Source organism: Gymnoscopelus microlampas (genome assembly GCF_963454915.1).
Source record: "Gymnoscopelus microlampas genome assembly, chromosome: 8".
NCBI classification, from domain to species: domain Eukaryota; kingdom Metazoa; phylum Chordata; class Actinopteri; order Myctophiformes; family Myctophidae; genus Gymnoscopelus; species Gymnoscopelus microlampas.
In genome coordinates this window covers 4,156,778-4,168,519 of record NC_139945.1, presented here as the reverse complement: position 1 = coordinate 4,168,519, position 11,742 = coordinate 4,156,778, and the positions used below count along the sequence as shown (strand labels likewise).

The window sequence follows — 11,742 nt, the reverse complement described above, 5'->3', positions numbered from 1 at the left end:
AGATATACAAGCTCATAGCACGGCACTCTTGGTGCCGCGCTATGAGCTTGTAGATATGCTATTTTTTTTAAATCTCAAAAATGTGTGCAAACCTTTTTAATGGCCAACATTTAGAACTCAAATCTTTGCTTCTAGGGGGTCCCTGGCACAACATATTTTCAGGTGGGCAAATACATATCAATGTGGGGGTCCTTGGCACGAAAAAGTTTGAGAACCACACACACACACACACACACACACACACACACACACACACACGTTTGGGTTCCATGTCAACAGTAAACCTATAAGGCAGAAAGACATCGTATACAAACTATACTTCAATATGTGTTTACTTATCACGAGTCATATCATCATCGCAATATATAACAACATTATGACATATCACAGGCTTTTCCTCTGATACCAGAGGTTACATTTCTATGCTGTTGGTCAGAAGCATAACTTAAAGGGATAGTTCACCCCCAAAATGACTTTTTTTCTATGGATTAGTCACCCCATGGAGACTTGAATTCATGGATATTTTCTTTGTTTTTGTCTCATTCCTAAACCAATAATTTGATGTCCAGCGGACCGGTAGGCAGCGGTTCCGGTAGGAGATACAAAGGAGACTCTTTGTGTCTCCTACCGGAACCGATGCGACAAAATGGGGTGACTAATCGATAGAAAAAAAGTCATTTTGGGGGTGAACTATCCCTTTAAGAAAAATGGCGACGACTTAAGTGCTACTTAAGTGAAGTGTGGAGAGGACATTGCTTTCTTTTAAATTTAGAATTTTACCTTTTATAGAATAGAAAAAGTACTTTGCTGGGTGTTTTAATTGTGGTGTATATTTATGTACGTCTTGTCTTGAATGTATGCATTGACCTGAGCAAAACGTTTTTCGCTTGTGGATAATAAAGACAATCTAGCTTTTCTTGTGAAACAAAAACTTTAAATAAATACAGAAAATTGTCGCTTTACAAGCTCACAAAGCGACGCATCGCAACGTGTTCCGAGCTTGTAAATCTATTTTTACATTTTATATCTTTTTATGTTGACCTATATAATGACATAATAAAAATAATGTCACCAGGTTGAAAGTGATTAATTAATGTAAGGTATTATAGATATTAATATATAGATATTAAGGTATAGATATCAATTTGGGGGGGGCGGGGGGGTACTTGACAAAAACAAATTAAGCTTGAGAACCAGAGCTTTAGAACGAGGAGTACATTCCCAGCTTCCTGGCAGCCTCAGACTTCCTGGGCGTCTTCCTGTTGGGGAAGGGGTAGTAGTGTTGGTGTAGGCTAGGGGCCGAGGGGGTCCGAGGGGGCTGGCAGCCCCCCAGACTGGACTGGCGGGCGAGCGAGGGGGTCCGAGGGGGCTGGCAGCCCCCCAGACTGGACTGGCGGATGAGCGAGGGGGCCGACAGCTTCCTGGAACCCCGAGACGCCGATGAGCTCCCGCTGCCGCCGTTCCATTGGCTGTGGTGGTTGTCTGGCACCGGCTCCACCACCGCTGCCATGGCGACCGTGTTGTTGTTGTCCGTGTCCAGTGTTCCCACGGTCAGGACATTCCTGGAAAAAAATAAAAATAATAACAATAATTAGAAAAATGTTTTCCATGCAGTTCCATGCATTCGGTTTGTGGAATTCATCTAACTGTTTTGGAAAAGGTTTGTGGAACTGTTTTGGAAAAGGTTTGCCGCTGTGCGTTGTTCTCGGGCTATTGATTTTGTTCATAAAAAAATATCTAGCTATAATTATATGAAATATGCTTAAAAATGCATTCTACTACGCTGCCACCAAATTGTGGAATGACCTACCAAAAGACATTCTCAACTCCGTACCCGAACTCAAAACTAACCTAAAAGTATTCCTGTCCTTTAAAAATACAAGTAAACATAGTTTCACTACTTGAACACTTTGACAGTAGAATCCTCTGAGCCCCGCCCCTCCTTTCTCTGTAAATATACCTGATATGATTCAACTGAGCTTTATTAGTGTGGTTGCCCAACAGGGCAACCAGACTATAGTACTCTATACTCTTTATTTATTTATTTATAGATAAACTTTCTTTCAGACGCATCTCCTCCCACAGTTTTTATCCCCTAATGTTGTGCCATATGTCAAAATGACCGTCTAAATCGGGAATCGTGCGCGTGTATAGGGCTAAGAGATTGGTTGAATAGTTTAATTGATATTAATTTATTAGTGCCATTAAATGTCCCCATCCACTTTAATGGAAAAGTGAAAAAACTCAAATTCAAGTATTTTTTTCTCAGAAACCGTAAGAGCTAGAGTTATCAGATTTGGAGGGATAATTCATAATATTGTCCGAAATTATTAAAAAAAATATCACACCATTCGGCCTCATGGTGGCGCTATAACAGCCCCCTTTACGTTTTGGCCTGTAACTCTTGAACCGTAGGTCCGAAAATCAAAATTTCTTTTCACCTGGATTCCTTGGGTCACTACGCATCTCCCCATATAGGCCACGCCCATTTGCGTCAGGATAGATTTTTTGATATTGATTTATTTCTGCATTAAATTTCCCCATCCACTTTAATGGGAATTGCAAAAACTCCCATTCAAGTATTTTTTTCTCGGAAACCGTAAGGGCTACAGTTACAAGATTTGGAGGGGAGGTTAATAGTTTTTTGCGAAATTATTATGAAAATAATCACACCAGTCGGCCACATGGTGGCGCTATAACAGCCCACTTTACCTTTTGGCCTATAACTCTTGAACCGTAGGTCGTAAAATCAAAATTTCTTTTTCCCTAGATTCCTTGGGTCATTACGCAGCTCCCCATATAGGCCACGCCCATTTGCGTCAGGATAGATTTTCCGCCATTTTGAATTTTCTTCAAAACACACTTTTTGCTCCTTTTCCTACAATTTTTTTCCAAATCTCACACAAATCGGTACACGTGATCTATGGACCCCTGCGATAAACCTGTCCAGACGACATTATGATAGTCCGACCGGCGTCGGCGCAACCACACTTTGCAATTTCCCCGGAATTGCGACGCGTCTAGTTCCAATGTGTTTTGTATTGTATTTATTGTTTATTGTTTTAATTACGGATATCCTTTTAGCATAGCCTTTGAATGTACTACCTGTACTGTTAATAATCGTGTTAGCTTGTAGATCTGTTCTTTTTGTTAGGTGACGCTCGAGTATTTAGAACTGGAAAGCCTATACGATGTTATACCTTTCAATCCGGGAAAACATCCGTGTCATTTTAGTTCTTACTATACATCGTCACTGTCTGGTAGAAAACTTGTATCTGCAAGTTTCAAATGTGTATGTTTTTTTCGTAAATTAAAGCCCTACAGTACTTCATCACACAAGAGTGTCGCACAAAAGTAGTGAAAATAGCAGATCTACAAGCACGTGCTTGTAGATCTGCTATTTTAATTTGTTTTTAAAACAAAATAACAGTGTTGGACACACAAGGTTTCCATGATATATAGCAACATGATTAAAAAAAAATCAAAAATAATTTCATCACGTTTTTCCCAAAACTTTAGAAGGCGTTTTTAGAATCGACCACAGGTCTAAATGGGTTGACAGCAGTGGTGTGTTCTACCGTGTTACGCTCTTAGACATATAAAGGTAGACGCCTCGTTTGGCTCTGAGGTGTATGTATGGCGGACGCACTTCCGCTTCTGAGGGGCAGCTGGAAATTTCCGTGTGCGTCACAGAAGGGGGCGTTCAGTTGGCCAATCAGACGCAGGTGGGGGCGGGACAACTAGATTCTGACAAGTCCTGGAAAAGACGCGCTGTGGTTGGCTAGTAGTCAACACGCTGTGATTGGCCAGTGCCCGTTCCCCCCGGAAATATGGTGGCCACCATACCAAGCATGTCGCTCCAATGAACTGCAGAGGCCAATGAGGTATCTAGGTTTCTAAATCTGTGTATTCACCTGTTTCCTAGGCTGTGTGTGCATCACTTCCTGTCGATTTGATCCAATGAAATCCAATGAAACTGGTCAGATGACCAAAGATATCCAATGAGATCGACAGGAAGTGATGCACACACAGCCTAGGAAACAGGTGAATATACGTAGTATGCCGTGCAGAACTTTTTGAAAACAAAAGCGGATATCGTCTACTAACCATTTCATCCATCGACCACGCGCGAGCGTATGGCCTTTATGCGTCGTGCAGGGAATAACTATCGTATGCCCTTCGAAAAGAAACCTAGAACACACCATTGGTTAACAGTTATGTAGCCTAATTTGACAATTCTTTGGTTAAAAAGAAATGTGTGTGTGAACCCCTGCCTGTCCAATGAGTCGTCCCCCTGCTCGCCGTGGCTCTCCGTCCCCTCCGACGCAGAGTTGCAGACGGACCGCGGCGTGGGGGTGGAGCCCTCGTCAGAGCTGCTGGCGGAACCTTCACCAGAGGCGTCTTTAGAACCTCCGGGAGAACCGGCCGTGGAACCGTCCCTGGACGCGTTCACAGAGCTGTCCATTTCCTCCAGCTCCTCCTCTTCTCTGGAGGCGTAGCGCGGGAACGTGGAGGGTTGTTGTCGTCGTCGTGGAGAACCTGTGAGGGAACCTTCTGGTGACTCTCTGGAACCACCAAGAAGAGTGACAAGATCATTATAGTTGACTCAAACTAACTGTTAGAGAGGTGACAATGTTATTAAACTAAGTAATGAAAGCTAGAATAAACATTTTAGCTAACAGTTAAATCTAATGAGTCTAGTGATTTGCATGTATATGAAATATATCGGCCATTTCAGTTTTAACTGTGAATACAATGTATGTATTACAGATGTAATACATACATTTTTTAAATACCATTTTGAATCTCAACCTTGACAAATACCCCGTACCATAAAAAAATAAAACTAATAAAAAAAAATGTAACTAAGCCTTTTCAAAAACTTTTCAAAAATAAACAAACTAGCAAATACAATTTTAAAAACTTCAACTTCAAAACTAAAATAATAAAATATTTTAAAAAACTAAATAAAAATAAAATGTGATGAAGTGTACAACTATGCTAACCTTGAGAGGTGTGTGGAATGGTGGAGCTCTGCAGCAGGTTCTCCGGGACCTTCCAGGGAACCTTGAGGAGACCCATCGCTTGGCTCTTCTGCCTAAAAAAAGGTGAGAGTGTACATTTGCACACTCAGAGTTATGGAGGTTCTTAACATTAAATGGATAGTTCACCCCCAAGACCAGCAGCGGTTCCGGTAGGAGACACAAAGGAGACCCTTTTGTGTCTCCTACCGGAACCGCTGCCTACCGGTCCGCTGGTCATAAGATTATTGGCTTAGTAATGCGACAAAAACAAAAAAAATACACATGAATTCAAGTCTCCAAGGGGTGACTAATCCATAGGAGAAAAAAAGAGTTTTAGAACCAGCTGGTGTAATCAGATCAGATGACATCACCTTGGAGGCGGTGCCGCTGTGCATTGAGCTTCCAGCAGACACATCTGAGGAGGAGATGATGACGGTCCTCCTGGATGTTGTGGAGTCAACGGAGGAGCGTCTGACTCTGGCCCCCTGCTGGCAGGAGCTGGTAGTGTCTGAGAGAGAGGAGGCCGGCCTGTAGGGCAACACAACACAACACATCAATAATCAACAGCCAACAAGGTTTTATAACAAATGACACCGTGCATGCCCCTGTATCGCTACTTCGAACTCATGGGAAAGGGTTTGTTTTAGAACAAGTTTTGTCCCCTCAGCCGTTGCAGCATTAAACAAACTGCCTCGCCAATAGGATGAATTTGTGTGTATAGTGTGTATAGTCATGTATTTTGGTGTTGTGTGCTTGTGCTACATGGTTGTGTTTTTTTCTGCTGAACAGACAGTGAAGACAAATATCCCCGTGGAGACAATAAAAACCTATTATTATTATTATTATGTCACTAACTTATACAAGTACAAGCAGCAACATGTTGTTTGTTGGGACAACATGTTGTTTGTTGGGACAACATGTTGTTTGTTGGGACAACATGTTGTTTGTTGGGACAACATGTTGTTTGTTAGGACAACATGTTGTTTGTTAGGACAACATGTTGTTTGTTGGGACAACATGTTGTTTGTTAGGACAACATGTTGTTTGTTGGGACAACATGTTGTTTGTTAGGACAACATGTTGTTTGTTGGGACAACATGTTGTTTGTTAGGACAACATGTTGTTTGTTAGGACAACATGTTGTTTGTTGGGACAACATGTTGTTTGTTAGGACAACATGTTGTTTGTTAGGACAACATGTTGTTTGTTTGTTGCTAGTGTAGCAGTATAGTGGCTCAGAGCCTCTGCCCGATGACCAAAAGTTTAATATACAAATGCTGTCTAAATCAGTAGTTCTCGGACTTTCAATATTTTTCAAAGATTTTCAAAAAAGCTTACAGTGTGGCACTAAGTGAGACGCTGTGAGCTTGTATACAGTATCTGATATTTTTGAATATCCAATGCTAAAATCTAAAATGACATGTTTTCCCGGCTTTAATGGGTCAAAATCTAAACTACACGAAGTGCAAAACGGTATCGGTCAGCATACATAGAATCCAGGCATACCGTGGCTTCAAGTGCAATACAGTGTAGATGAACATAAGTCAATCATAGTTTGTACTAGTAGATCTGTTTAGCGTTTACAGTAGCCAGTACTAGACACAGGCTACTGAGAGGGAGACAGTGTAGGCGAGAGACAAGACAGTATGACAGCTGAGAGTGAGACATTGTAGGAGAGACAGACAGTATAGGACAGCTGAGAGGGAAACAAGAGTAGGAGAGACAGACAGCCAACTAACCAGGAGCATGTGGAGGAACTGGTGAAGCTGGTACCAGTTGCAGGGGGAGCAGGTTTGAGCGAAACACCTCCTCCAGCATGGAGGCAGGCTCGTCGGTGCAGGCCTGTAGGATGTAGCCGTGCAAAAGTTAACCCATTAAGACCGACCTGAGGCCATTCTTAAAAAACGCTTTCTAAATCCTAACAGTTTTTTGAAAAAAAAAAAAGAAATCACGATTTTTCAAAAATAGCAGATCTACAAGCTCATAGCGCGGCACTCGGTGCCGCGCTATGAGCTTGTATATCTGCTATTTTTCAATAGCCAAAGAAATCTAATCCATTTAAATAGATTATTGGTGAAATGTTTCTCACACACATTTTTAAACATCGCATAAATAGTGAAAACAGCACGTTGGTGAGCTTGTATTGGCTATTTTTAGCAAGGAACTTAAAGGGATAGTTCACCCCTAAAATGACCTTTTTCCTATCGATTATTCATAGATATTTTTTTAGTTTTTGTCTCATTCCTAAGCCAATAATTTGATGACCGGCAGCGGTTCCGGTAGGAGACACAAAGAGCCTCCTTTGTGTCTCCTACCGTAACCGCTGCCTATACCGGTCCCCTGGTCGTCAAATTATTGACTTAAGAATGTGACAAAAACTAAAAAAATGTCCATGAATTCAAGTCTCTGTGGGGTGTCTTTTTGGGTGAACTATCCCTTTAAGTACATTGATACATAAATATTCTTTATATAGAAAAAACGTTTTCATTATTTGAACAAGTAATGCATAGATGTACCTAGATGAGTGTGCCAGGGGTCAGAGGTCAACGTGGGGGTGCCACAGGGGGTGGGGCTGGCAGCAGGGGGTTCCCATGGCAACGGTAAACCCTGGGATACGGGGATGATGTTGGCCGCTTCACACAACTCCTGAGACACTGACAACCATAAACAATACAACATTTAGAATATATATGTATATAACATCAGTGGTGTAAAGTAACTAAGTACATTTACTCAAGCACTGTACTTAAGTACGATTTTAAGGTATTTTTACTTTACTGGAGTACTTCCAATGTTCAGTACTTTTACTTCTACTCCACTACATCTCAGAGGCAAATATTGTACTTTTACTCCACCACAATTATTCGAAAACTTCAGTTACCAGTTACTTTGTAGATTTTGATTATCGTTACAAAACATGCATTAACCACTACAGCCCTATTAAACTTTGGCAATTTGACAATAGCCGATCTACAAGCCGATGCGACGCATTGTGAGCTTGTACATCTGCTATTTTCAAATGATTTTTATACATTTGAAAAGTTAGTACATTTTGAAAAGAATATGATGTCAAAATGTACATTTTCTTATAACAACAATGTGTAGTGTGTTACAAAATCGAAAAATCCAAAATTGGACCGACATTTTTAGCTTGCGGCCTTGGACTTTTGGTATTTTGCTGAGTGGCCCCTAAGCCATCTAAAGTTGAGTAGCTCTGGTGTAGTATTTGTGTGTGTATGTTTAATCCAGGAACTTATGAAAAAGTAAACATTTAAAATATATGATCTACAACTAGAGCCTCCAGAAAAACGCAGGCAAAAATCCTTGATTATGCGGGCTAAAAATCTTGATTATGCGGGCTAAAACTCTTGATAATGCGGGCTAAAACTCTTGATTATGCGGGCTAAAACTCTCGGGCAAAAATCCTTGATTTTGCGATAAAATATGCGGGTTCTTTTGCAATTTTATGCGGTGAAATTGCGTGAAGTTGCGAAATATGCGGAAAGTTGTGAAATATGCGGCAATATAAGGCAATATGTGATAAGTTGCGAAATATGTGAAAAGTTGCGAAATATGCAAAATATGCAATGTGAAGCACATATTATGCGATGCGCATATTATGCGATGCGCATATTATGCGATGCGATGCAGACTTTAAAAAAAAAACGTTACCCCCGCATAATTATGCGCCATTTTGATGATTATGCGGTAAATTCTGCGATCGCATAATCACATTTTTCTGGAGGGTTTACACAACAGGGGTCTTCAACAGGGGGTCCGGGACCCCTCGGGGGTCCTCAGAGTTACTACAGGGGGTCCACCTTTTCTGAGGTGAACTTTAGCCAGAGAGGTATAGGTGAAGAGAAGACCAAGTAAACAAAAAAAGTTTCATCTGAAACACAATTTTATACAATATAGAGGGGGTCCCTGCTTCATCTCTCTCTCTCAACTAGGGGGTCCTTGGGCTGAAAACGTTGAAGACCCCTGATCTACAAGCTTACAACGCCTCGCGATGCGTTGTGTTGTAAGCTTGTAAAGTAAGCCTTGCCGAGCCCTGAGGCCCATATGCCAGGAGCTTTGTAAGCTTGTAGATCTGCTATTTTATGTTTGTTTTGCCTCCCTAATTTAAAGGAATTTCTTTGATTTCTTTATTCATTTATTTATGCAGGAAATTGTTTTAAATTCATGAAACTTTGTGAATTTGTTTGGAATTTGTTTTTAAATGTTTTGAAATAATAATAATAATGATAATAATCATCATCATCTTCATCTTCTACTCTACATGCTTCTAGATCGTCTATTCTCAGTTTGGAACATTTCAGATGTTTTTTTTAAATATTTGTTTATTAAATGTTTGGAAAATTACTCGAAATTAAAATTCAGCAATAACTGACTGATATTAAAAATAAAATCGACTTTACACACAAAGGCTTCTTTGTCCACAACCACTGAATTCCAGTTCAGAGTGAGTGTGCGTGTTTAACACACCTCCCACAAGGGTAAACGGAAGCCTCGTCCCAAAACACGCTCACCCCCATTTTTTCCCCCCACCAGTGGATCTTGTGTTCTTGTATTTGTTTTACTGAGGTTAAGTTTAGAAATTAGTCTAAGGATAAGGTTAGGTTTAGACATAGTTTACTGAGGTTAAGTTTAGGTTTTAGGCTAGGGGTCTTCAACAGGGGGTCCGGGACCCCTAGGGGGTCCTCAGAGTTACTACAGGGGGTCCGGCAATTTTTTGTGTGATAGGATTTCTTTTTTCGCATTATAACCACTTGAAACCTAGCATCCCTTTTCTGAGGAGAACTTTAGCCAAAAATAGCAGATCTACAAGCTCACAACACCTTGCAGCGCGAGCCGTTGTGAGCTTGTAGATCTGCTATTTTTGGCAAAGAGGTATATAGTCGTAGAGGGAAAAAAGATCAGACCAAGAAAAAAAAGGTTAATCTGGTCTGAAACACAATTTTATACAATATAGAGGGGGTCCCTGCTTCATCTCTCTATCAACTAGGGGGTCCTTGGGCTGAAAACGTTGAAGACACCTGTTTTAGGCATAATTGTACTGAGGTTACGTTTGGGAATACCAGGTGAATACTGCGGGATTTCCCCCGGGGGGGCGACTGTATTTTGGGGCGAGCGTTTTGGTATTCCTCCCACCCGTCGCGCACACCAGGAAGTTACAAATAAAAAAATCCAAACATCTGCTTTAAAAAATATAAACCAACTTTTTTAAACAATAAAGCTATAAATCAACGTGAGCTTGTAGATCTGCTCTTTTCAGCGAGGCGACGCAGAGCGTCGTATCATGACGCAGTAAACATTATATACATTATAAATCACAGATTATCCGTCTTAACATGATTAATATTAAAAAGTTGATTTTACACAAACAGCTGAGAGAAATTGAGAATTAATTCCCACCACGGACAATAAACAAGGCTTTCAACAAACCTTAAAATAACCGTCATTTGTTTGGCTGAGTAGCAAAAATGTATAGGCTATTATTGTTTTATAATGGTTATAATAATAATAATTAAATATGTATTTTTTTTTAATGGACATTTTTATTTGTATTTTCTGCCCCAAAAAAGTGGATTTTACATCAGGTGTAGTTCTGATTGAAATTGAGAATTAATTCCCACCACGGACAATAACTAAGCCTTTCAACAACCTAAAATACTCGTCTTGTGTTAAAATTATAGGCTGTAATTGCTTTATTATTAAACTACAGTTCAGTCTATGGGGAAATCCCCTGTTCCTGGCAGAGCATTAAGGTTTTAGGGCAGTTCTCAAACTTTTTTTAAAATGTTCTAAAACTCTTGACAAGTGTTACAGACCTTGTAAGGATCCATTTAGAATTCGAGGAACCTATAGCCTTGGATCTAGACTATCGTAGATACATTTGTATCGAGCTTTACCTTTTTATATCTACGAGAGTCTTAGCGACCATCCCACCATTGCGCCCTTGCACTTTCACCAGTAAAGCCCGTACTTCTCCGTATATGTACAAACAAGTAAATATAAGGTAATTACCCGGTTGCCCCAAATGTTAACTAGCGGTCCGGAGTCTTTGTGCAATATATTAGCCCGTAATCGTCAATAAAGAAGTGTTTTAATCCCGTCTGTGGACGATTCTGTCGGAAAGTTCCCTTAGGGCGGTAGTAGCGGGGCGCATCCGGTGAAAGACGGAATTACAGTCAATGTAAACACAATGGTAAAATGGCGTTAGGCCACTGACGGGACTAAAACACTGATCTGATGGAAAAATACGGACTAATACATTGCACAAAGACTCCGGACCACTGGTTAACATTTGAGGCAACCGGGGTAAGCACCTTATATTTAGCATTAACACCCTCTCCCCAAGGAACCCTGGTCCTATAGAGAACTCCACTATAATAAACCCTTCACCTTGTCTAAACAGCAGCACTCTGGTCTCGGTTCTCTGCTGGTCTCTGGTCCAGCGGTACTGTTCCCTCAGAACCTCTATGTCCATGTTGTTCTCCTGCTGGTTCTGTAGGTTCTCCTCCTCCTGGGGATCTCCTTCTGATCGTGGTGGTTGTAGATGATCAGGTGGTCCAGGATGTGGTTCTAGTGTAGTTCTTGTTCTGGAGGAGAACTTATTCTTCACCAGACATTTAGTGTCGTCGCCGCCGGCGCTGGAACACAGCCAAGAGGAACCTGGCACACAGCAACAAGAACACGACATATCCTGTTGATG

The 11,742-nt window shown here is 40.9% G+C and overlaps 1 protein-coding gene across 1 annotated transcript in view; it reads right to left on the bottom strand.

Moving 5' to 3' along the window:
• Positions 1-90: 90 nt before the first annotated feature.
• LOC311050206 (uncharacterized protein) overlaps positions 91-11,742 on the bottom strand; it is a 12,512-nt gene continuing 860 nt past the window's right edge. Inside the window, exons 2-8 of the mRNA XM_084064189.1 lie at positions 11,433-11,733; positions 7,541-7,678; positions 6,764-6,866; positions 5,396-5,552; positions 5,007-5,098; positions 4,275-4,565; positions 91-1,562 (exon numbers count right to left, since the gene is read on the bottom strand). Of these exons, the coding sequence (XP_083920315.1) occupies positions 1,202-1,562; positions 4,275-4,565; positions 5,007-5,098; positions 5,396-5,552; positions 6,764-6,866; positions 7,541-7,678; positions 11,433-11,730 (1,440 nt within the window). The 5' untranslated portion in view covers positions 11,731-11,733 and the 3' untranslated portion in view covers positions 91-1,201. The remainder of the gene's footprint in view (positions 1,563-4,274; positions 4,566-5,006; positions 5,099-5,395; positions 5,553-6,763; positions 6,867-7,540; positions 7,679-11,432; positions 11,734-11,742) is intronic.